The sequence below is a fragment of the Ornithodoros turicata genome, chromosome 8 (assembly GCF_037126465.1).
Source record: "Ornithodoros turicata isolate Travis chromosome 8, ASM3712646v1, whole genome shotgun sequence".
Classification (NCBI taxonomy): Eukaryota; Metazoa; Arthropoda; class Arachnida; order Ixodida; family Argasidae; genus Ornithodoros; species Ornithodoros turicata.
Genome location: NC_088208.1, coordinates 5959083 through 5986175, shown reverse-complemented (window position 1 = coordinate 5986175; position 27093 = coordinate 5959083). Strand labels below are relative to the sequence as shown.

Genomic DNA, 27093 nt, shown 5'->3' with positions numbered 1-27093 from the left:
ATGAGTTTCACGTGTGTCGCTGCAGTCTGCGATCACGTGATTTACCGGTGTACTCTTCCCTCTTTCCTTCTCACTTTCTCGTTTCTCGCTTTCCGCTCACAGCGAGGACGGTGACCATGTTGAGTGTCGTAGGCAAAGTTTGTGCGAGCCTCGTAAAAACGGCTAAACCTGCCGTTTCTTTAACAAAACTCAACAGTACATACTCAAGGCTACCATCTGCACTATGCACAACGCGTAAGTTGTTGCAATTCTTGCGTAGTCCTTCGATTTGATCCCGCCCGTTACAGCCGGTGTATCAGTGCCCTTGGATAAAAGTGCTGGGTCAATTAGGGTTAGGCTTTTTGCAAAGAAGTACTCATCTTGTACAACTTTTAATGACCTTTCCGAATAGTGTGAGTTAACCTTGATATCGGCTCACACGTGGGAAGCAAGCTAGTGTCCTGCTTCAGCAAGATGTGACCTCTAGGCGTATGCAAGTGACCTGCAATATCTCCCGCACCATGTTGTTCTCTCGCGGCATTTTCAACGTTGTGTTTAATATAGTGTGTATTCGTTCGTGATGCGCATGTTGCTAAAGATGCTTATACTTCTACGGTTGGTTTTGTGATGTGTCCTTACCGGTAAGCCTAACGTGTGCATCCGAGGCACTGCTCGCAGCTGGAATTCCTTGCCATTGGCTCTCATCATCTCGGTAACACAGTCGGTTGAATTCACATAGATAACAGACTCGATCAGAGACGCCGTTGTATTTCATGCGAGGTCACCGTGGCACAGAAATGCAGACGTTCAACAACACGCTCATATCACACACATTGCATTTACCGCGTCGTGGTCTAATTCAATGTTTTACCCTCTCGCAGCATGTAGGATCAATGCACAAAACTTGTGTACAATTTCACGCAGGGTCGATTGTACCCTGTGTTATCTACCTGTGACCAAAACACTTCCAGAACGTTGCTTATCAGTGGCTACAGTTATGCACTTTGCTTTTAGTGTGTTTATGTGAACTCCGGCAGTCCTTATTAATTGTTGAGGAAATTACGACTCGAAGTAAAGATGTGACAAATTTGGATGCTTTCAGAGAAACATCACGAGCATCGCCGAATGGCAGGTACGCAGACCACGGCAGCGGGTGGAACTGGCCGTATCGTGGCAGTCATCGGTGCCGTAGTGGACGTCCAGTTTGAGGGCAATCTGCCTCCTATCTTGAATGCCTTGGAGGTTGAAGGACGCAAGCCCCGCCTGGTGCTAGAAGTGGCACAACATTTGGGTGTGTTTTCTTTCAGGCACATCGTACAAAAATGTTAGGGTACCACATTAGGACAGAATACGAATGACTGGTGAAACAACTGTTCGTGTAAGAAGCAGTTTGGTAGCCTACGCATATAGTAAGAGGTGTTTCCTCAAATGTCTCCTAAAGTATGCAAGTTTAGGATAAGTGGCGTAGCGATGAATTGTATTTGACCATGTAGTAAAATTGCTTTCAGTTAAAGCTTAGTATCCATGATTCTAAATCACAATATGGGAGTAATGAAAATGGAAAGCCTGGTTGACATCTGTGTGCAACAGTTCTTTGAAAAGAACAATATTGTAGTAGCGCCTGGTTGACATCAGTGCTGAACTGTAAGTTCGGTCATTTCCAGACACACTGATGTGAAACCACCGTTCAAAACGGTAGTTTCCTAGAAATTTGGAAATATGACTTAAATTATAAGAAAATTGAAGGTGTAGTGTAACAGACAGTGGTGGACGTTGATGCAGCAGGCCCACATGCTCTAAACCATGGAAGGTTCTGTGCACACATTACTGGATCCAGATACTGGGCCCATATGTGCTGTTTTAGTTTCTCTCAAGATCTCTAAGTTGAACGTAACCTATCATAAACATGTCTGCTTGTTGTGGTGAGATAAATTTGCGTTCAGAAAAGGGCTGGTAGGACACATATAAGGCATTGATATGATTCATAGTGAGCAGCCTGCAAAATTGACACTGCAAATTTTCTGTACAAGCTACTGGTATGATAATGTTATCTCTAGAGTTCAAGGTAACTGATTACTGTAACTAAGTTCCTGTTTCTTTGGTAACTTAACTGGGTACTTTTGCGCCATGGTAACTTTCAGATGAACCAGTTTCTTTTTCGGGTAACCTTGCGAAAGTAACTTAAGCTACGTTCCGAGTTACTTCTAATTCGCTTTTCACTCACGTTCACTTATTTTCTCGCTTTCCTTCAGGTTCTTTCATGGCATTTTATGCCACTGAACGTGATATTCAATCAATAACAGTATTCTATTTAGGAAGTAAGAACTGCTGCCATTGAAGTGAAGCTGAACCATTGTGAAGGGATTAAGATGCAACGCGTTCAAATTGTTGGACATAAACGATAACGATCTAAGCATGTTGCATTCCTCCGCAAGCAACTCAAGGCCGAACTCAACTGCTCACGCGTGCTGCACCTGTGTAGTGCTATTTTGTGTGCGGAGTAACTTGGAAGTAACCCGTTCCTGTTATTATTTAAGTAACTCTGTAACTGGGAGTTACGTTCAGGCTGAAGAACTTAGTTATTACTCTAGTTACATTTTTCGCACGGTAACTGAACTCTTAACGAGTTATTTTTGATGGGTAGCGATATTTATCTCCTCAACACAAAAAAACCCAAAGTAATGTGGAGCCTGTTTCTGACTGCCGGGTTTAGGTGAGAGCACCGTACGTACCATTGCCATGGACGGTACGGAGGGTCTTGTCCGCGGCCAGGTGGTGAAGGACATGCAGTCCCCAATCAAGATCCCCGTGGGGCCGGAGACGCTGGGCCGCATCATGAACGTCATTGGGGAGCCCATTGATGAGAGAGGCCCCATTAACTCTGACAAGTTCTTGGGCATTCACCAGGAGGCTCCAGAGTTCGTGGACATGAGCGTAGAACAGGAGATCTTGGTCACCGGTATCAAAGTGGTAGATCTTCTTGCTCCCTACTCCAAGGGAGGTAAAATTGGTAAGCCACACCTCCTTTTTACGTACACATCGTTTCCGTGCCAACGGGGACATGCCAACCGAATCCTATGCAGCGATTGGCAGTGATGGCCTCTAACTACTTCTACAGTAGTTTAACTATAACTACTTTGTGATTGAGTAGTTTAACTAGTAGTTCAACTACTTTTCAGGGGAGTAGTTAAAACTTCTTTTTTTAACTACTGCAATGTAGTTTAACTACATCTATAACTACTTGACGTTGTACACCATCACCAATCCCTCGTAGTGTTCTTGGACACCTAAATATGAATTACAAGCAATAATAAACTTTGGCTCAAGCCGTTGCTACGATCGTTAAACACAAAGCTTCACAATTCTTTCTGTGCCTACGCGATAAACTAAGTTGTAGAATTATTTCACAGCAAATGAGGCTTCACTAGACAAGCATTAAAAGTGAAGATTTAGTACACATGCACAGCACAATTGCACTGCACCTCCGTTCTCATCAAACAAGTAGCACAAGGTAAAAGCCGGAAGCGCAATGGTGCCGTAAAGCTTGCGGCAAAATCAGAATTAGTTCGCGCCTTCAGTAACCTCAGTACTGTAGTTAACTACTCAAAATAGTAATTTAACTAGTAGTTGCCACTACATTTTTACAAGTAGTTGATAACTACTTTTTAACTACAATCAGGTAGTTTAACCAGTAGTTTAACTACTGGCCATCACTGGCGATTGGCGAATCCTGGTGCCCAAAATGGTGAATCCGCCAACCAGGTTTAATTTTCAAATTGGCACCTCTGGAGTCGGCTGAAAGCCTCATTGGCCGACGAGTGTTGTCTTGTTTGTTTGTTTACATTGCTCTGAACTAAAAGAGTTCAGGCAGGAACTGTTACATTACAAGTTTAAAAGTAATATGGTTTTGCTTTTGATTGTTGCTTAGTTTTATGGAAAGAATTCAGACTCAAGAATTTATGCATTTCTTGCAGTCGACGAACAACACGTTAAATAACCAAGTTTAGGAACTATATGGGTATATTTTTTTCTGAAACTGAAGCATTATTTAATTTGTTTTTCGTTTAACAAAGGCATCATTATTCTGCTTCAAAACATTTTTTGCTAGAACTGTTTTTTCATGGCGTTTTTAAACTTTTTAAAGAAAGGTTCGTGATTCAAAGGATTTGTGGATTCAGACCCTGATTAGAAAAATTTTGGGTTTGTCCCTTCCCTAGTTGTAACTATTGCGAACTTTGCCAAAGGTGTAGCACACTCACTCTCCCTCCTTCTCCATCTCTCCTCCTCCTCTCCCTCTTCTGTATTCCCCCCCCCCCCCCACACACAGCAGTGGTTTGAACTAGAATTTTTGCGAATTCTACTTGTACTCACGGAAATGTGCGTGTGTTTCAGGTCTTTTCGGTGGTGCTGGTGTGGGCAAAACTGTGTTGATTATGGAGCTGATCAACAACGTTGCCAAGGCTCACGGAGGTTACTCTGTGTTCGCCGGCGTGGGAGAGCGTACCCGTGAGGGCAATGACCTTTACCATGAGATGATTGAGGGTGGTGTCATCAGTCTCAAGGACAAGAGCTCTAAGGTGCAGTAATTCACCGCTCTGACCGTAGGCCTATAGCACAGCTCCAGGGGAACATAATACAGTGCAGTCCTGTTAGTTCAGACCCTCCTAATTTGAACCGATGCTCAAGTCCTGTCAATTGCGTGTAGAGGACCCACGTGGAAATCAGCACAAGTAGCAGAAAAGTTCCACTTGCTTTCCTTTTATCGCTCGCTTTAAATATAATTTCAGGACACAGAGAAAACACCCTGTATACGGGCCCGTTGTGTTTTTGGCATCACGGGACAGTGAATGTACTCACCGTGGCTCTTCCGAGATGCATTCGGGGAGACTTCCTTTCGTTTGAACTTCGCTTTATATACTAACTGAACTGCACTGTACAGGGTTCAGCTGATCAATCTGAGACCTGTGCACATGACATGGGCTTGTGCCTATTTCTAGTGGGACTTCAGCCATATTTTATGATGTAGCTACCACGTTTAGAATAATGTTGAAACCATTAATTGACCTTAGGTTATGTTTCTTCCCTCCATAGGTGTCCCTAGTGTACGGTCAGATGAACGAGCCCCCTGGTGCCCGTGCTCGTGTTGCACTGACCGGTCTGTCCGTTGCTGAATACTTCCGTGACCAAGAAGGGCAGGATGTGCTGCTTTTCATTGACAACATTTTCCGTTTCACCCAGGCTGGGTCAGAGGTAGGTCATCATAGCCATTGGCTGATGTGCTCTGGTGGCTGTGGTCTGTGGTTGACCCTTTTGAGTAGAGCTGTGCGAATAACAAAATTTCCAGTGCGAATCGAATACGAATACTTTTGACACAGTGCGAATACATTTCGAATATTTATTTGCACGTGCGAATCGAATTCGAGTATTTGCTGGTGGCAGTTTGAATATATTTCGAATAGCAAATTTTTGTAACAAGTGTGACCAGCAGTGGATTGCTACTACTGAGGTGTCAGTTTTTCTGTCTGAATGATATTCAAAGAAAGACCTCCCCTATCCCAGGCATCCAAACACATGTTATGTTGCTGGAACGAATTGCTTTAAGTGGCATGGTGCTGCTGTGCACACCCCGAGTTTCAAAACTTCCTTTGACAAGCAAAAAACTACCCGTACAAATATGTCCCCGTGTTACTGAAGACAGTTTCAGGGTCTGCTACCACGTTTATTGAGGACTGCAACATACATTATATGCTAATAGCTACAATAGCATAGTAATGGATATAGTCACTTGTATGTTGGAGCTCTGTACTTACAGACGTAGGTAGGAACACACTTGAGCATTACAAGTTATCGTGCAGAAAAGCTAGCTGCTGGACATGTTGTGGACTGAGTGAAGTTTTATTTATTTATTTCTGCTTTTCTTTATCTTTTTTCTTTTTCTTCTTTCTTCTATTTATAAGTTCTTCGAGAATGAACAATGTTTCCAGACAGCGAGAGCAGACGCTCACTTGATGCAGATGTGGCTGGCACTGCTAAATATTTTCTTGCCAGTTGTGCTAGTTGTGGGTACCTGTGCTGACCGGTCCTGTACTACCATTCGCAAGGGTTCCCATCACTGTTGAGGGGCTTCTCGCTTGTGTAGTTTGCCACCTCAGTATGCGGATCAAGTTCTGTGTCCTCTTGATGTCTTGCAAGGACGGCTTCATTGATTAGTTTACGGAAGCCCCGATCTTCCACAAGTCTGAACGGCTGTAGGTCGATTGCAATCATTCGCGCAATCTTACCGTCCAGTGCTTCCTTTCTTCTCGCCGGCAGTCCATCTTTGGTCTTCATAGTTTGTTATTTTTCGCTGAGTTGTGTGCTTGCACTCTTCGACCTCCTTCTCATAAGCCTTGAAGGTTGATTTGTGTCACTTTAAATGGTTTACAAGACCAGACGTCGCACCTGTTGGAGTGCGCAGCGCTGCGCCACACGTCTTACAAGTTCCAGCTGTCTTAGAATAGTCACAATATTTCCATATGGTACTCCTCCTTTTTGCCAATGGCTCACCCGACGCCTCCGGAACGACAACGGAACGGTCGTGCAATCATGGCGTTATGATGGTGATGATAATGGTCAGAATGAATGGCGATGCCGATGGGTCTGGTAGAGCTTTGCGCCTTGCCAATAACGCAGTCGAGAAAGCGCGTGACCATAGCTGCACAGTGGCGCTAATTTTGACAGAGAACTATTCAAAAAATATTCGAAAATTTTGAATAGATGAAATTTGGCGCGAATACTTTCGAATAGAGTAAACTATTGGAATCGTATTCGAAATTTGGAATATTCGCACAGCACTACTTTTGAGTCCGCATGAACGCTTAGTTCAGTGTGGATCATGTAGCATTGGATTCCTCTTAAATGGAAAGGAACTAAAATATAGTTTTCGTTAAGTAAAGTGCCAAGACACAATGAAATACGTACCACAGGAAAAGCTCTTCCTCCATCTCTTTGTGTGGCTTTGTCCAAAGCCATGTTTAATGGCGCCCCCTGTTATATTAGTCAGCTTTCCGCCCCGTCCTACGACCTTTAAGAATTAGGAGTCATCCGTCATGTTTGTGGACACATCACTGTCGTGTGCTCCACGTGTGTTCTCTTGTGTCATACTAGTAGCTTATAGTTCTGTGAAATATTGAAGTCTGTCATAAACTGTCATTTTTTCACTGTAGTTTTAGGGTTTAATCAGACTCCTCCCCAAATGTGCACCAATAATTGAAGGTTCTCTCTTTAGGGTGAAACCAGATTTTTACCTGACCCTTTTTACCATTTTACCCTCACTGAGATGTCTGTAGAAATGCTCACTAACTTAATTGGCAGCAAATGCAGTTACATCACTGTTCAGTACGGTTAGTCTGAGCAACTGAGCCGAATTTCTACCTGCATACTCGAAGTTGTACCACCCAAATTCGCACGAATTTAGAGCATGTTTCTTTACCCCGATTTTTAACCCCTGAATTTAGGGGAAATATTTTCCGAAGACTTCAGGCTCTACTCCTCAACCTGTTCAGGCCTCGTACACCCCACGAAAAATTATGGCTGAGCCTTCAGATGTTAGTGGGAGACACTTAAATTTTTTCTTCCATAATTCTGTGGAAACCATGAGCATACTGTGGATGGTGGCCTCAAGATCACTGTCTGCATTTGCTGGGTAAGGCAGGCGCACTCAGGCGTTACGCGAAGCCGACTTGCAGAATGGCGACGCGTAATGTTGCCAGAAGTTGTCGTGATATGTTCCCTCCATGTGTTCTGGTCGCTGTTTTCCGCCAGAGCGATGTCACGCAGCTTTGCAGATTATCATTGCCAGGGGAGTAAAAAGGTCAAAACAGAGATAAGGTGATAACCCAAGCAGCACAATGTACTGAAAGTAGAGTTCAACAGGGGTGGACGGGTAGGTGGAAGACCTTGAACAGACTCTTGAAACTAAGGATAAGACACATACCGTCCACCCCTATTGCACTCGACTTTCAGTACATTGTGCTGCTTGGGAAGGTTCCGGGCCGTGCAAATTTTTTATCTTACCTCCGCCACCAAAGGGAGAGTCATTGCTTGCATTGTGCAACATGATGTAAAGGAGCTCATGGTAGTGATGGTGAGGATCTCCCTCCCTTTTCGAAAGAAGGAGCAGCATAACTTGCGCGCTCTCGCGTCACGGGGAAACGGCCTCTGTCGCATCCTCGACTCGTTTTTGTATCATCCGTAAAGGCAAGATAATGCTTTCGTATCATCCAAACTCGAACACATAGGAAGAATAGGCATTCAGGCCGGGACCGGAAAATAATTCGTATCATCCCGAAATTCGTATCATCGAGATTCTACTGTATCAAGACGGGGCCAGACAAGCCAAATGATCTCGAGAAAGTGGTGACACCCTTAAGAATTTAGACTTATTAGGACGTAATAGCAAAGATGAATTTTTAGGGGCGTACTTGTACAGCCGTGGAAAGGTTGTCTGCAAGCAGCAGCCTTAACCTAGACACGTGAGAGGGACAGTCATCAAAAACAGGATGACCACTCTTTTAGGTTTCAGCTGCGTAGCGCAGGAAAAAAAAAAGAACAGAGTTCCGACCTAGGAACAAATGGATTGTCGCAGGGTATCATTTCCTGAGATGTGAGCATGATGCTTGATATGCAGGTGTCTGCCCTGTTGGGTCGCATTCCCTCTGCTGTAGGCTACCAGCCAACCTTGGCAACTGACATGGGTACCATGCAGGAACGTATTACAACTACCAAGAAGGGTTCCATCACATCTGTGCAGGTATGGTGCATTTTAATGTTTGCATATAATATGCTTTGTTTCTACACCCTTTGTTTGCAGCACCCAAAGTGCTCTGTAGCCATACCCTGGTGGGTCTTCAAGGGGTACATAATGCTTTACCGATAGACTTTGCCATTAATTGGGATTTTTCGGCCCTGTGGTTTGACAAGCCACCCGTACGGCTTCAATATAGTTAGGGCCTGACTTTTTCGGGTTTTATTTTTGGCCAAATTCGGGGGGTAAATATCGGGTGATATTTTTCATTTGAAAACTCGGGTGTATTCGGGTTAAATCCCGTTACGGCATATTCTGTCGTCAGGAATTCGGGTGATTTTTTTTGTTTAATAAAAATTTGTCTTAACATGGAACTAATGTTTAGCAATGTTATCAAACTTTATTTTAATGCACGCTTATGAGTGTGCCACGCGACCCGGATGTTTTCGGGTAGATTCGGGTTAAACCCGAATTTTACAGATTTCGTTCGGGGGGTAAATATCGGGCGGATACGGGTTTAACCCTAAAAAGTCAGGCCCTAAATATAGTCATGTGCACCTCCTTGAGCCACCTACTTAAGCAAGATTTTTTTACGAGTGTTCAAGTTGTAGACCAAGTTTCTAGTCGATGTTGCCATTATAACTCAGAGTCACGTGTGATAATCAGGTTGATCTCCGTGGGTATCGCCCTGCATTTAAATTTGTCTAAAGCATTGGGAAGAGAATTTCTCCCTTAAGCCAAAAGATGGCTTAAGATGGCTTAAGCCATATTGCTCTTGTACAGGGTTGCCAGAACATGAGGACGATAGCCTTCTGCAGTGGCGAATTAACATTTCCACGAAGTGTGATTTAAAAGTCTGCAGCAGGAGAACACGAGCAAAAAAAAAAAAAAAGGTTGCAGTATTCTCTCAAGATTTGTCCCACTCTTTGAGTGTGCACATAAAATTACTCAACTCCGTCAGTTTCTCTCTGGATTCTTTGGACCAGCCGTTCTTTCATCTTTGCCTTCCTTTCATTTATATAGCAGTATAGTGTTCAGGTCTGATTGACGACTGATCAGGTCTCACCGCCGATAATGGTGCAGATCGATTGAAACCGTCGCATGGTTGCGTAATATATCAAATGTTCCGCAAAAATCTCGAGATTCCGAGGGAAATGGCAGGTCTTGCGGGACATGCTGATCAATTCCACGATGTTTTGCGGCTTCATGGAAAGAGAGCGGCTCTGGTATTGACAGTGTGGTTCCTTGGAGCTTTACTTTCTGGTGACGTACGGGGTACCGTCTTCTCTTTCTAGGCCATCTACGTACCTGCTGACGATCTGACAGATCCTGCTCCAGCCACCACCTTCGCTCACTTGGACGCCACGACTGTGCTGTCCCGTGGCATTGCCGAGTTGGGCATCTACCCGGCCGTGGATCCCCTCGACTCGACGTCTCGTATCATGGACCCCAACGTGGTGGGACAGGAACACTATGACATTGCTCGTGGTGTTCAGAAGATCCTGCAGGCATGTTTTACACGGTTATTACGGATGAAAGCCTAAAGCTGATGCCATATAAGTAGGGTTCTCCGTTTTCTGGTTTTATGATTTTTCAAGATTGGGAGGGAAAAATTGGGTGCTATATATGCACGAGCATTCGGGGAGAAATTGGGCGCTACGATCTCTGTTTGATATGTCTTCGGGGAATTTTCGGGTGAAACGAAAGACATATGAAACGAGCCACTGCTGTGCAGTGATGGCCACTAACTACTTCTACAGTAGTTTAACTACAACTACTAACTACTTTGTGACTGAGTAGTTTAACTACTAGTTCAACTACTTTTCAGGGGAGTAGTTAAAACTACTTTTTTAACTACTGCAATGTAGTTTAACTACATCTATAACTACTTAACGTTGTCCACCAACACCAATCCCTTGTAGTGTTCTTGGACAGCTAAATATGAATCACAAGCAATAATAAACTTTGGCTCAAGCCATTGCTACGATCGTCAAATTCAAAGCTTGCGGCGGGATTCCTTCTGTGCCTACGTGATAAACTAAGTTGCAGAATTATTTCGCAGCAAATGAGGCTTCACTAGACAAGCATTAAAAGTGAAGATTTAGTACACATGCACGACACAATTGCTCTGCACCTCCGTTCTCATCAAACAAGTAGCTCAAGGTAAAAGTCGGAAGTAGTTTGCGCCTTCAGTAACCTAACTACTGTAGTTAACTACTTAAAATAGTAGTTTAACTAGTAGTGGCCACTACATTTCTGCAAGTAGTTGATAACTGCTTTTTAACTACAATCAGGTAGTTTAACTAGTAGTTTAACTACATGTAGTTAACTACTGGCCATCACTGCTGCTGTGACTCTGCGACGAGAAACAATCTTTATATTTCCGCTCGAAACTGGGATAGTGAATGATCCCGCTGTTCAAACGCTTGCCCTAGCTCCGCAAAAGCTCGTCTTTGACTCCTGCTGGAGTAGATTCATAAAAGGACAAATAGGTTGTCACAAATAGCTCTCTTTGCTGATATTATGATTCACTTTTCCGGCGGTTTACCGAGAACGACAAGTTGAAGGACCGCGAGGATTTCGGGTAGATATCGGGTCTTACCCGAATTCTTGAAAGTTTGTTGGGGACGGAACTAACGGGAAAAATCGAAGAACCCTAGATATAAGCAGTCGCTTGTATCAATAGGGCTTCACGTTCTAGGGCAAGGAAGGGTTTTACTGGGCATAAACGTGGTAGCACTCATTCCCTCCTGACTTGCATCTGCCTCACTTGGAACATACCAGAAAAAACCCTGAACACCAGCTTGGCGACAGGCCGATACGGGAACTGCGAGACATGCAGTTCTTTTCATGCAATTTTTCCACCCTATAAAACCCTGTTAACTGTTTTGTGGCTTCTGAAATAATAGCAGAATTTTTCCTCCCATCTCTCTAAAAACAGAAGGCCTCATTTATCCAGAACTTCGAGCACAGGGGTTGTTGCAAGACGTTGGGCCATTATTATAGTATCATTGCTGACCTTCAGTAGACTCCTTAATTCCAACCCCGAGGGCCTGCAGGTTTTTGCTTGAATTGACAATGTTTCGCCTATAAACATACCTACGTAAAGCATCATCACACCCTCACTTAAAGTTTAGGCCAACATTTTGGGTGTTTGTGATACTCGTAGTCGATGACATGCCTATTAAAAGATTAGCTCTTACAACAGGTCTGAAGTGGAGAGATCAGTTCCGATTCGGTTGCGCACACGGAAGCCCCCTTCTGAAATGTGTGCATGTGCAGGCGCTCTGGTGTTGAATCAGCTGATCATGCTGCAACGGCTGCATTAACAAGTGGCATAACTGCTTTCGTATGTCTAAAAAGATGCATCAGTATCGACTGGCAGACGTCTTGGGACAGGCAAACCAATAATAAGTTATGTAAACTACATGATGTGCTATCCTCCCGCCTTCGTTTGGGACACGCTTACTTGACGCATGGGTATCTCCTACGAGAAGACCCACCGTAATGCAACCACTGCAGCTTTGGATCATTCACATCCTTATCACATGTCCTGCGTACCAGCATCTTCATCAGCATCATTTGACTTCCTTTTATGGGAGATTTTGCATTTTCACCCAGCTCTTCTGCTGGGTGATATTTTTGTACCCTCTGAGACGTGTGGTATAGGTTTTTTTTTAGGCATACTGGCTTTTAAAAGAATTATGATTTCGAATACTCACGTAACAGTTACTCCAGTTTTAGTCTTGCACATGCACTTTCTAACTAGCTACTCTTCAGTGGTATTTGGAGCATTATGGCCTTAATAACTGATACATCAATAAAACTCAAATCAAATCCAGTCGAAAGCAGGTGCTTGGGAGAGGGTAAGTTCTAAAAAAACATGCAGTTTTGAAGAGAGCGAAGTTCGGACAGAATTATTGGACGCGGAAATACATTGGTTCTGTGGGGGCGTTTGGTGGTGCAAACAGTCTTGTCCGAAAAAATTTGAAATTGTCGCCCCGCGATTTCATTACGCCTCTAACACATTATGTGCGGCATTCAAGTAACCCGCATTCAGCAAACGTGCAGCAGTGCTCATTATCTATCTGTTTGCAACCCAAGCAGTTGAAGTTTCGTTTTGTGCACGTGTCTTGCACTCGTGCGTTCAACACACTGTTCATGATGACCCATGAAATGGTGTAACCAATCTGAAAGAGGATCATGTGGGTCTTGCTTTGCTTCTTCCTGCCGCAGAAAGACTTTACGAGGAAAATGGAAATTTGGAATTAAGTGAGGGGCATGTGTGAATGCAGGGGCTTAGTGGGCCAACAAAAAACTCGTTTGAATTAATTGAAAGTACAAAGTATCTGCATTACAATTAACGTGAGTCAACTAGAGCATAGTGGTTGTACAAGAATGCAAGGCACAATGGTTAGAGGTTGATAACAATCATTTTTGCAAATGTAACGGATCCAGCAGCCTTCCTTCATGAGCTTCAGTTTCAGTTATCTCCAGAGCTGGGCAAATAGCAAAATTTTCGAGGTGGATTAAATACGAATATTTCAGACACACTGCGAATATATGTAGAATATTTTTTTTGCAGTTGCGAATGTAATCTAAAAGTTGTTGGTGGCAGTTCAAATAATAGACTTCAAAAAACTTAAAAAAAATCCCAGGGAGCTTAGCACCCCTTTGAACTCTGGGAACTTGCTGATAACAAAGGAGGAGAAGGTCTCCAAGATGTTCCTTTCCTCCTCTCCCAGCCCGTTGCGCAGGAGGAGTGCAAGTCGGCGAAAGCGAAACGTGAAGGACAGTTCTTCCAGTAATCTCCCAGGATGCAATGCGTACGCAAGGAGTACTGGGATTTTCTGAAATCTATTAGCTAGTTCTTGTCACTGATGTCAGTTCCATTTTAGCGCTTTTACCCACATCAATGATTCACAAAAAGGCCCAAAAGGCCGTTTTAAGAGAGATATTTATATTATCTGAAATAGGTCTTCGATCATCCTTATCTTGGTGTGGCAGGCAATAGTACTCGCATCACCGTAAAATGGAAACCAGATATGAACTCCCAGTTCATGAACTCCCAGTTCACGTTTCTCCCAAAAGGACTCCTTTAAGTGGTGAAAAGAGGTTATCCTTTTGCTCTTTCAGGATTACAAGTCACTTCAGGACATCATTGCCATCTTGGGTATGGATGAACTCTCTGAAGAAGACAAGCTTACTGTCTCCAGGGCTCGAAAGATTCAGCGTTTCCTGTCCCAACCTTTCCAAGTGGCAGAAGTATTTACCGGTCAAGTTGGAAAGTTTGTGCCCATCAACGAAACCATCAGTGGCTTCAAGTCCATTCTTGCAGGTTGGTAGTAGTTGAAGCAAAGGAGCAGCCGAGGCCAGTGAGATGCAGATATGAACCCCATTAAACTGACCGACGCTTCCGTTAAAGCCACCCTTTGGACTCTGAAAGTATGTGCAAAGTGGCACTAATACCTCCGTCAGACAGGCCTTTAAGGCAACAGCGTTACGAAAAGGCCGTAGATGAAAAATGGCCTTCAGTCCTGGGAGGCTGCCAGACTGTGCCCATGAAGGCGTTATGCCAGTGATGTCCACACTGACAAACACATCTGCAAATGTTGAATGAACTGTAGTTCAATCACGCTTGTTCTCACTATGAGGTCTCGGAAACAACGTTTGATTTGCACTTGGCCAATTTGAAAAAAACAGTAAACTATACTAGAGCCTGAAGTTTTCGGGAAATATTTTTTTTCTAAATGCGGTGGTAAAAAATCGGGTAAATAAACATGTGCACTAAATTCGTGCGAATTCGGGCGAAAAAACTTCCAGTAGGCTAAATTTTGGGGGAAATCTGGCTCAGTTAGAGTAACTGTAGTGGTTTGGTACAAACGGTGATGTAACTGCATTTACTGCCAAACAAGTAAGGTAGTGCATTCCTACAGACATCCAAGTGAGGGCAATTTGCCGGGCAAAAGTCGGGTTTCACCCTAAAGAGGCAACCTTCAATTCGGGGTGCAAATTCGGGGAAGAATCGGGTAAAACCCTAAAACTTCAGGCTCTAACTATACATGATTTGAAGCAATTTTGATGCTTTGTTTTGTGCGCACGGTTTTGGATGCAGATGGCACAGAGTGCACCGATTCGAGGGTATCACTACGAACTGACGAGATATACATAGTGAGGAGCATTGTGCAAGTATTCACCAGAAAAACGCGAGGCATTGAGCAGGAAAAAAGTTTGCGGAACGTTACACCTCGTAGAAACATTTTATTTTGAATTGAAGGAAATCTGCTCCACCTTGTTCACAGCGTTTGGTAACGAGATTTCGACAGTTTTCGGGGGAGAGCCGTAAACTGTCCTGCGGGAGCTCCATCGCCCTTACACCTCAGTCTTGTCGGAAAGGCCATATGATTGCTCGTCTGTCAAGAATTTAATGGCCATACGTACTTAAGACCATAAACGTTAAGGCCATAACTGCGTCAGTCTGACAGGGGTATAAGAAGGGAGTGACTTTTTCGGGTTAAATGCGTGATCGGGCGGAATTTTTAAATCTGTAATTCGGGGAGAAATCTGGTGATAATTGTACCTTGGGGTGTTATCGGGTGTTTTTGTTTCTCCTCTTCTCTATTAAGTCCTTTCCTAATCTCTTGTTTTTTATTTTGTTTTTCATTTTTTGTGGGATCGTGATCTTCCAGAGGTATCCCCGAAGGGGGGTAGACAGTGTTGGGGGAGGGGGGAATCCGTGGGACTTTTCGAAAGTTTGAAGACTTAAATGTTCTATAGTTTATATACCCAGGTTTTTAAAACTGTGAAGTCATTCATTCCTAATGCTTGAACCTGCGTTGCGTAGGTGAGCTCGACCACCTGCCAGAAGTTGCTTTCTACATGGTGGGACCCATTGAGGAAGTTCGCGAAAAGGCGGAGAAGTTGGCAGCCGAAGCTTCCTAAGAGTCTCTTCAAGAAACCTTTGTACAGTCATAGCTTGGAAAATGGGTTGCTACAGGCGCGACATCTAGCACAACTGCCATCTTTTTGTTCTGTAGTTTTTCCTGTGAATAAAGAGTACAATGAAATTCTTCTCGATTCATTTGTGCAACATTAAACTCCAACGCAGTTTTGTGGAACCTGGGGTGAGTAAAGGTGGGGTGGGGGTCAATCTTCTCCCAAAGCATTATTTTCCCTCTTCCCCACACTGCACACCCCCTTCCCTCTTGTCTACCCCCCTATGTGCAGTGGGAAGAGCTTGTATCCTTATATTCCAGGACCAATATTTTTGTAGTGAAAATTGCTCACATCGTGGGGCAGGGCCTTCTGGGCAGTAACGTGGTATCGGTGTATATACAAGGTGAGTGCTACAAAAGGTCAGTCACATTTTCGTATGGCACTATACCTGTTTCTACTGCCGCACAGTGAATAATTTATGCCAGAGAAACCCACACAAAAATCGTGGTTCCAGAGACTGCGTAACAAAATACTGCCACGCAAAGTTTAGTCTTCGTGTATTTCCTAAGCGCTATTCCGAAGGATGGAGGTGAAAGTTTTTGTGGTCGTATTTATTTTGTTACACAGTGCTTGGTAACCACAATTCCTTTGTAGGTTTCTCTGGCATAAATTCTTTTACTCTGAGGCAGTGGAAGTCTGTGCGTCAAGGAGGTATCGGTCAAGCAAGTATCACGTCTTGCACGAAAATGTGACTGACCTTTTTGAGCACCCACCCTGTACGTTTTCTCTGGGATCCTTCGCTGAATGTGAAAAATAAGTAAATAGCGAGCGAGGGTATTTTAATGACTTCGTCCCAAAATATCAATTCCAATCAGGTATGTGGACGTGGGGGCCTGTGCTATTTCTAGAAGAGGTGTGCGAGTGTTCGAAAATTTGATCTCACTCCTCCTCCTCCTCCTGAGTACGACAACACACCACAACTTGTGCACACGACGAAATGCGGATGAATAAAAAATTTATTCGGACGTTCACAATACGATTACATGTAGGCTGTCATGACCAATGAGGCCGTCTCACGAGATTGGAAGTGGTTTCAAAAGCTCATATACTTTGAAAAGCATTCAGGAGTGCTGCTTAGATAGACGCTATGAGACTGTGCAAGAACTTTCGCGATCGTCACATTGGTCCCCCCATATATTATTTTCTCCTCGGATTTGCACGATTTGCGTGGATCTGTGCGTAGCAGGTAGGGGGGGGGGGGACTTTCTAAACACACTTGTTTTCTTTTTGGGTCGATCCTGGGACCTGATTGACATTTTTCTGAAATAAAGGGTGGTCCAAGGTAAAATTCTCTGCATCTGAAAGGGATGACTGTCTATGATAAATAGAGCGCATTACTCGTGCAGCTGGAGAGAACGCGCGATTCTGTCGCACTGCTTTTGACTTCAAAGCTCCTACCTGAACGTCTCAAACCAAAAGGAGTAAGAAACATAGAGTTTGCATTGATGTGGACCTAATACCTCAATCATTTCCTCACTTTGAGTATTCTTTCTTTGCGTAATCGAAAGAAACATGGATAGCTCACCCTTCGTTTTGTGTCACAGGCGAGCAGGACTCTCTCATGTACGGAGGATCGCGTTATAAGCAATAAACAGTGTCTGTTTTGGCTTCGGAAGAGAATCTCTTACCTTTCTCTCTTCTGCTCTGGTCTCCCTTCAAATCCGCGTATTGATCTTTCGATCTATCGCGGTGGAGGGAGGCGAAAGGGAGCCGGTCCTTCATATTTCGAGAAGGGCCCTTTGATAACGCGGTCCGCCCCCGGGTGGGCCGTGTCTTGGAATGCGCGGCCCGTAAAACGGTCGTCGGGGCAACATCGCTTGCGGTGTTGTTTCCGGGAAGATTTTTTCTAAAGATCTTACCTTTCGGACTGGGTTTCTCGGACTTCGTCTTTTATATTTCTCTTTAAACCGCTGCGCTCGTTGTCCGTTAACAGTGAGATTGTATTGCGGAAGTTAATCAAGATGTATGGAAAAATAGAAGTTATTAGGACTGCGTCTGGTTTCCTATAAATTATACGCAGAAAAATGAGGTGCAGGTGAAGTCGTCCTCACAAGGTCCTGCGAGTGTTCCAGGTTGACACCCTGGGGATGTGCTGGTGATATGACCGGGAGTCCCACTTTAACACGGAGGTAACACTGGGAGGACCAGTTGATAACTTCCTGAGAATGTCATCGTCGTCCGGGGTTGACATCCTGGGGACGATCGCAGGACGTTTCTGTGTTGTTGGGGAAGAAGCGGTTGTACCGCTCTCCTGGACAATCATTTCTGCCAGCAACCATTTCTGCAATTCGTAGCCTTCCCAACATGCCTCTCTAACAACTTCGTAGCTTTTATAATTAAAAAGTTAAATATTGAAAGTGAATTAAGACATTGTCTTAGGTGTTTGCTAATGGCCTCCTATGGAGTGCCCTTCAGCATACGCTATATTGCAATTGATTTCACTGAAAATGTGACGCATGTTTTTAAAGATATGTTCGCATTTAGCTGGGACACCCTGTATTTCTGTGTTTCGGCAACAGCTCTGTCTCGTCTGTGAAATGGATTTGGTTGGCAAGTGTTTTTGAGTGGCATGGTGTGGGACAAAGCATTAGTATGTATAACCACAGCGCTTATTTACAACCCGTTCTGGCTGTCAAGAACAACGAACGATGACACGAATGACGACACTTTCGTTAAGCACTCAAATGGGCACGTGTCCTGGGTTGGTGTCGCCCGTGCCTGTTCAACACTACACTGAATTTGTCCAACGAGTCTCTATTTACCATTATGTCAGGGAGCTCTTCTTACCAGAGTGAAAATATGTGACGAATTTTCTTCACTATTGAACAAACTCAACACTGGAATTGTGACGTTTGCGATAGAAATGTTTCAACATGTGGCCCCTGTTTGAACATAAAAGCTGCTCTGCAGCGGTGGGTTAAGGTAAATTTGAACGGAACACAGCGATAATTGTAGATGAATTGGGTAAACTGAAATTGGGTGAGAGGTAAAATTATCATGAGTGTTGATAGCTAAGGATGACAGCGTTGAACCAGACATGTATGGGGACGCAGATCAAAGACCCCGTTCCACCTAGAGGACAGCGAACACCAGGATTGCGGGTGTTGCCACTCCGGAGTTGGAATGATTCCGGAATCATTCCAGATTTAGCAGAGCCCGGAATGAAATTGGAATGGAATGGCGGAAACCGTCCTAGGAATGGAAACGGTCTTGGTTTCCCGGTGGCAGTTTTGGTTTCAACGTGCTTGTTTCTGCCCTCGCATCCTTTGCACCGCACCTGCACACAGTCAAGAGTGAAATAACCTTGTCTTTGTGCTTTTTCCGTGCTTGGTAATGTCAATCTCCTCTAGCACTGCTAGACTTGCCAGTATGGTTACCGGTCCTTTATTATTATTATTATTATTCCGAGGAATTGAAAGAAATGGAATTATCACAAATCTCAATTCTTCGGAATGGAATTGGAGCGGAATGGGAGTCCCCCATCCGCAACCCTAGCCAACCCCACTTCGTTGAAGCAAGGGCGAGCAGGCAAGCGAGCTGGTGAAGGTTCGACCGACGGTGCAAGGACGAGGTTCGTCCCGCCTATTTCTTTTTGCGTCGTCCCACGCCATTTGAACCCTATCAATATAATTTGTGATGTTCTGAAAATTAACGGCATTGTGCGTATCACCGCCGTACCACCATCTGCTGGAAAGGTCTTGCAACAGCCATGGTGGTCGTGTTGGAGTGAGGTTATATGACTACCCCCGGTGCCTGTTGAGGAATTGGTCCCGATTCCATTAGGCCATTCTTCAACGACATTTGTCGTTCGAGGACCATCTTCCCCGAGCTGACTCCACAATCCATTGATGCTCTTATCGTCTATCCAGAAGTTCTGCAAGTATGGATGCAGGGAAGCACCGGAGCTGATTATCCGTCAAAGGCTTTCCAGTTCCAGGTCACGAGCTTAGTGCAGCCTGAATTCATCTGGCACGAATAAAAGGTGCTGTGCCCGTGAAAACCGCAACAAAAGGGTGACGCTGACATATACGTACAAGTTAAAAATAAAACGCCGAAAAATAAATCTATTAAAAGTCCAACTTCACAAATAAAGTATCCCAAAATAAAAATAAATCGTGTAAGTACCAAGGTGGTCAAAATAAACTTGGAGAAACGTACTTCGACCTTTTTCACAATGGCTTATGCGCCATGACCTTGAGGCGCCGGAGAGGATATCTCAGTCTTCACTAGATGGCGCACTGGGGACGACAGAAATGGGGACCAGTGGGGGGCCGCACGTACGGCGCGAGCTTGTCGGCCCCACTCCGAAGCGATTTTGGTCCTTTGTCCTACCCCACGTGGATTTGTTTTGACGCGCGCCGAGCATAGTTCGTTGGAGAGCCGCTAGGATACGACGCGTATGTGAAAAAGATCCGATAACGACTAGACAAGCTCCACTCGCTGACACTCGCAGCCCTACACGTACTCTCCCCCACTGCCCTCTCTGTTAACTCTCTCCACTGCAGTCACTGCGGTGCTGTTGAAGATATCGAGCGCATTCTTCTCCATTGCCCACACTAGAGTCACTAAATAGGGAACAGAGTAGCGACACTGAGCCACGCCAGCGAGCGAACCCGCCATCTTGGGTCCGGCGCGGCTGCGTCGCCTAGCAACGGGACGCCAATCTCCCCCTTCTCCGCCGGACCGCCGGAGAACAGCGCGCAGTCGAGCCAGCTCGCAACCGAGGTAACTGGTTTTGGATGGAGACAACTCAACATGGACGACGCGTTGTTGGAAGGAGAAAGCACGTGACACGATCGGCCCAATCGCGGACACCGAACGGCGGCTTCGGCGCGGAAAAGGAATGCGATACTCGGTACCCCTATTTAGTGACTCTAGCCCACACTACCACCCTTCCCGCTCCGTACTCTCCGCATCCTTCAACGAGCTAGGCTCCCGCCCCCTCTCCCTCACAAAATTCCTTGGCCCCTGGCCGCATCCAGCTCACCAACGCTCTGTCCTCAAGGCTCTCTTCGCCTCTTTGGACGCCACAGGACTTCGATCGTCATTGTAACGGGACCCATTCCTTCATTCCCCGCTTCACCTCCAGCAATGGGGCAGAGTATCACCCCCGGCGATGAAACTCCCCACCCATCATCCTAAAATAAAGTTGTTGTTGTTGTTTCATGCAGAAGACGTCGCACTGGACTATGTCCTCTGTAAGACATTACATCTGTGTCTTTCCGAGACATGGATGAAGGTGGAGAGACCGATACAAGTCGTCGGCTTCAAATGCTGCTGCGGAGCACGTCACAGCGGCAAGGACAACCGACCGTCCGGAGTGGCCCTTTATCTGCGTGCCGGAGTACTGGCTACACCATTTGTAGTCATCCTTCCTGGAGACGTTGTCGCAGAAAATTGTGCCGTGCAGCTTCCCACAGGGCTCGTAGTGGCTGTGTGCTACTTCTCGTCTCGCGCCGCGCCGGAACGCATCCGCGACTTTATCTTGTGTGTACTCGCGCCTTACCAGACGCACGAGCTTCTCGTCGTCGTAGACTTGAACGTGGACTTTTCACTGGCCAAGAACATCACTTTCCTAAGTGATATGTCCGAACAACTGGACCTTCCGCTGTACACCGACATCCGCCGATCAACAACTAGTGTGAGATTGTACAACCCGACGGACTCAGCCAAATAGCTCACACAGACGCACACAGAATCGGCACGCAAGGATCAGATAACGCGAGCCGACAGGCATCCGGTATTTTGAACACCTGTGGTCGCTCTTAGCGCGCTCTCAGGTTTCCGGACGGCCGAGGAGAGAATCAGTTAGCGTCTCGGCCTCGAGGTATTAAACACGAGCCATATGCACTCTTTAAGTAAATTGTTAAAGTAAACTGTTCCCCTGCCTCAACTCATATTTGGCGCAGTCGACCATGAGCCTTAGCCAGCCATTCAGCCACAACAGCAAGCCCTTTTGAAGCCTTATCATATCGCCTTGCCAAGCATTTGATCTACACGCCAAGCCCCGCCGTTTCAACGCCATGCAAGGTATTGGTTGGGGACAGTTAGACGCTGCTACAATGTCGCGCTTCAGTGCAGAACTTCTCAGAGAAGAACTGGAAGCACAGCAGTTGGACAGTGCCGGTCCGAAGGATGAACTCGTGCAACGTTTGATGACAAATATTAATGCGTAACGTGAAGCGTCTCCGCCTCTCGAACAGACGTCTTCAACCAGCACAAGTGCCCCCGCGGTACAATTGAACCCCGCCACGTTACAAAACCTGTCAGTTTTGCTTCAGCATATGCCACCCCGAGGACAACTTTAACTACGTTGCCGGATCTGTCATCATATCATCCATACCACAGTTCGAAGACTCACGGAAGCAAAATGTTAAAATCTGGTTGGAGGATGTTCGCCGTGTCCAGCAACTTGCGTGTTGGGAGGACGCTACGACCCGCCTGATTGCCGCAAGCAAGCTCAAAGGCGCTGCTTGTAATTGGCACCTCGCGTTTGGAAGCCAGTTTGACACTTGGACAACATGAAGCGCAGCTCTTCAAGAAACGTTTTCTCCGGACTTGACCCTGATCGAGTGGCAAAACCAAGTCATGAAAGTGACTCAGGAACATGGTCAGTCTCTTCATCAGTACGCTTTTGCGAAGCTACGGGGCATTGAACGCTGTCCTGTCACTCTCAGTGACGTGCAAAAAATTGACTACTTGCTTCAAGGTATACGTGAGCAACACATCTCCGCAGCCCTAGCAGCCAACAGGCCACAAACGGTCAAAGGCTTTATCACGACCTGTTGCAGTCTCGACAAATGTGCTTATCAGCAAAACAACGCAAGTCCCTCATCGTCGACATCTGCACAACAGAAGCCTGCCACACAGTCGCCTCGGACAACTAAGCCATCGGAACCATCAACACAAGCGTCAGTTTCCCAGTCGGCAGCAGTTGCATCAGCACATTCTCGTCCTCGCATAGCGGACTTGCCAGCAGACCAGCAGGAAGCCAGGTACCAAGCTATTTCAGCCCAGTACGGTGCTCCAGCTTTTCGCAGTGGTCAAGACCTGTCACAAGCAGTATGTTACAAGTGTAAAAAGCTTGGTCATCTAGCGTGAAAGTGCCGCAGCAGCCGCTCTTCGGCGCCTTCGTCAGTAAGCACCCCAAGCCCGCCAACAACGTCACAGCCCTCTTTGCACAGCACTCCGATGGCCTTGGAGGGATCACAATTGCAATGCCCATTTTTTACTGCCAGTGTCACGGGAATAGGAGAATGTGAAGCCTTCCCAGATTCAGGATCAAAGATCACCCTGATCTCGAAATCGCTCGTCCCTGGTCACATGCTGAATCCTTGGACTATGCCGCCACTCGCTGTCGTTGGAGGTAGCACAGTACTCCCAGCAGGCACAGCCTTGCTGAAGATAGCGATCGGTACCATTACGGGTATCGTCGAAGCTGCCGTTTTGGAACATAATGTTCTTCCCTTCATCATCGGTGAGGACTGGTTCGAATCCGCACATGCCCGTCTCATCTTCGAACCCCCTAGGCCATTCCAGCTCCAGCACGCGGCCTCTGGTGTGATAGTCACCGCAGCTCAGAAGCTAGCTCCACAAATGGCTAATGCCGTCATTCTGACGCACTCAAATTTCGCTGCACAAGTTCAAGTTGCGTCACCAGACTGCCTACAAAAAGACCCCTTGCCTTCACCAGACCAGCCACTGTGGCGGACTCTGGCTCAGGAAGCTCCGCCATTGCCTTCACATAATGCCAACGCTACGCCCTCAGCTGGCACTCTGCTCCTTCCAGTTCATCCAGATCTTCCAGCAGCACACATAGGAGATCAGTTATCGACCAGCCAGCAGTCAACCATAACGGACATTTTGGCTAAACATATGGAGGTATTCGCACGCCATGAAGACGACCTCGGTCACTTCGCGGGTACGCAGCATCGCATCGACCTCATGCCCAATGCCTTGCCATACAGCTGCAGCCCGTACAGATATACGACGGAAGACAGACAGTTCATTGAAAACCAGATAAAGAAGCTCTTGAACCCAGGCATCATACTTCCCGCCTCGGGACCATGGGCCTTTCCTGTCGTTGTAGTGTCACGTGGAGACAAAAAACGGCTTTGCGTGAATTACGCGCTTAAACGAGCGTACGATCTCTGTCGTGCACCCCTTGCCCATCATAGAAGACATTATTCAAGACGTTGCAAATTGCGCATATTTCGCAACAATGGACTTGAAATGTGCATATTGGCAAGTCAGCCTTCGCCCCCAGGACTACGAAAAGACAGCATTTATTACTCATCATGGCACATACATGTGGACATGAATGCCATTCGGTTTGAAGAATGCGCCGTCCACTTTCCAGCGCATCATGCAAACAGTTTTCCACGATCTTGCGCCTCGCCCGGACAAATCTGGTATCCGTGTATACCTCGATGATGTCCTCATCTACGCTCAGTCTTTTACCACATTTGCCAGCATTCTCCAAGAAGGCCTCCAGCTTCTCCAACACAGTGGACTAAAAGTCTCTCTGGACAAGTGCCGCTTTGGTCTACAGTCCATTAAGTTCCTTGGCTTCGTCATATCAAGCGAAGGTCATCGTCCAGACCCTGACAAAGCCTCTGCTATGAGTCGTATCCCAACTCCTCGCACTCAGAAGCAAGTTCTCTCGTGGGTTCAAATTGCCAGCTTCTACCGTCGCTTCATCAAGGACTTCGCTAAAATTGCAGCACCCCTGCAGGCCCTTATTAAGTCCAAGATATTCTACTGGAGCCCCGAGTGTGAAGAGGCATTCCAAACGATACGCAGGGCCCTCACGGAGCCTCCACTTCTTGCCCATTTTGATGCCAACGCCCCTACAACAGTTACCACGGATGCATCAGGTTCTGCCATAGGTGCAGTGCTTTCGCAGGTACACCACAACAAAGAAGTTGTTATCAGCTATGCCAGCCGCGCCCTCACGCCAGACGAGTGCAAACTACACAGCAACGTGTGGGAATGTATAGCCGTGCACTGGGCTATTACAGCAAAGTTTCGGCATTATCTCCTTGGCCGAAAATTCATCCTCATAACAGACAATTGGACGGTAGCATGCCTGACAAAAAGCATAAAGCCTTCTCGCAGATTCGCTTCTATGATAATGGATCTGGTTGAGTTTGACTTTTCAGTTCAGCACCGCCCAGGTCGGCAGAACGTGGTTGCAGACCACTTATCTCGTTTGTCATGTGCTGCCACACAGTACTCTCAGTCCCTCTCTACAATGCAACAGGAAGATCCTGAATGCCACGCAATTCTTCTGGACCTTTCCAATGAACAGGAATCTTCAGAGTTCAGCGTCATAGACAACATTTTGTACCGTCGCACTTCGCAAGGCGTATATGTCATTGTCGCCCCAGCAACACTACGCCCTGCCGTTTTTCAAGCGCTGCATGACTCTGCAGGACATTTCGGTACACAGCGAACACTCCAAAAGGTGCAAGCCCGCTACTGGTGGCCAAACATGGAACAATCAGTCGAAAGTTATGTGTCATCGTGCCAAACCTGTCAGCAGTACAATTGCCCGACATCACGCAATGTCGCTCACCTTGGCAGGATGCCGACGTCTGACGTCCCTTTCTCAAGCATTGCCATTGACCACGTCACCATGCCGCCCAGTTCGTCTACTAAGTACATTTTAAACGTCATTGACTTTGCAACTCGCTCCATTGCGCCAGCTGCAGTTAACTCCACTTCAGCACAAGACGTTATAAAGGACTTGCATCAGGTATTTTATACCTATGGTACACCAGACCACTGCCTCTCTGATCACGGCTCAGCCTTTGAGTCGACAAAGTTCAAGCGTTTCATGCGACTCCACTGTGTAGAGCTTCACTACTCCACAGCATATCGGCCAGAAGGTAATGGCCTTGTCGAAAGAAGCAATGGGCCTCTCCTCTCGGTCTCACGCAAAATGTGCGCTCCAGAACCCCTATCCTTGCCCAAGAAACTTCACGAAGCTGCCTTCGCTATCAACACCTCAGTGAACTCAAGCACGAGCTTCACTCCATTTCAGCTGTTTGGCTATGTGCCTAAGATACCTCTGCAGCTCCATCGCCCCATTAAGCAATCGGACTTCGCTGAACGCATACTGGATGTTGCGACGCAACGGTCCGAAGCAGCCGCTAATTCCGAAGCAGCCCAGGCTTCACGGCAAGAAATCTATGACCGCAGCCACCGACCTCACAACTTCAGTGTTGGTGACCTTGTGTGGGTCAAACGCCAAGTACCCATGCCACATGGAAAACTGTCACCTCGTTTTAACGGTGTGTACCGTTTGGTGGAACAGCTGACCCCAGGAACCTTCAAAGCTCTTCGTGTGTCAAGTTATGGGTCACGACTCTTGAACCAACCACGAACGGTGCATGTGTCACAGATCAAGACATACAACCCCCCAGTCTGCCAGTCGCCATTCCAGAGCCCAACCACGACACACAACCGGCAGATCTTGGAGACACTCAGGCTTCTCCATTGCCTTCTCCTTCGAGCAGCGAGCACCGCCCTCAACGTTCCAGGAGACGCCCATCTCATCTTCAGGACTATGAACTTTATTAGTCTTTCGTGCAGCATTTTGCACTTAGCGTCTCGACCAAGAGACTTGGTCTTCTTAAGCACCGGTGGGATGTGAGATTGTACAACCCGACGGACTCAAAGCTCAAGCCAAATAGCTCACACAGACGACAACAGAATCGGCACGCAAGGATCAGATAACGCGAGCCGACAGGCATCCGGTATTTTGAACACATGTGGTCGCTCTTAGCGCGGTCTCAGGTTTCCGGACGGCCGAGGAGAGAATCAGTTAGCTTCTCGGCCTCGAGGTATTAAGCACGAGCCATATGCACTCTTTAAGTAAATTGTTAAAGTAAACTGTTCCCCTGCCTCAACTCATATTATCCCGGGATTTTAGGATATCAAGTTCCGAAATCCCGGGATTCCCGGGATCTCTGAAATCGCGCGATTTCGGCCGGGGCTATAATTTTCGGCTTTTTTTTTGGCAACAAGTATTCGGTAGTACGAGTGAAATGGAAAGAACGGTTGTCAGGGTTCAACGCAGACATGCTACATGGGTCGCTGGTCGTCATGTCGGATACGGGTTACAGCAACGAATAGATTTTTTTTTGTGTGTGGATGAAACACTTCCAAGCTCGTCGACCTCAAGGGCGAGCTCTCTTGAACATAAATGATCACGTAAGCCACACGAAGGACTTGGACGCCCTGAACTACTGCATAGAAAACGAGATCGTCGTGTTATGCCTCCCAAGCCATACTATACACATATCCACTGGACGCATGTTTTTTAGAGC

General features: G+C 46.2%; 1 protein-coding gene and 1 pseudogene across 1 annotated transcript; both read left to right on the top strand.

Annotated features, from left to right (window-relative positions):
• The first annotated feature begins 76 nt into the window (after nt 1-76).
• On the top strand, nt 77-15834 carry LOC135366421 (ATP synthase subunit beta, mitochondrial). The gene is made up of 9 exons (XM_064599108.1): nt 77-234; nt 1082-1270; nt 2693-2989; nt 4372-4556; nt 5071-5229; nt 8648-8770; nt 10060-10272; nt 13901-14102; nt 15609-15834. The coding sequence occupies exons 1-9, from the start codon at nt 117-119 to the stop codon at nt 15704-15706; spliced, it is 1584 nt and encodes a 527-aa protein (XP_064455178.1). The 5' UTR covers nt 77-116; the 3' UTR covers nt 15707-15834.
• Nucleotides 15835-21783: 5949 nt separating this feature from the next.
• LOC135365868 (uncharacterized) lies at nt 21784-23235 on the top strand (annotated as a pseudogene).
• Nucleotides 23236-27093: the final 3858 nt, after the last annotated feature.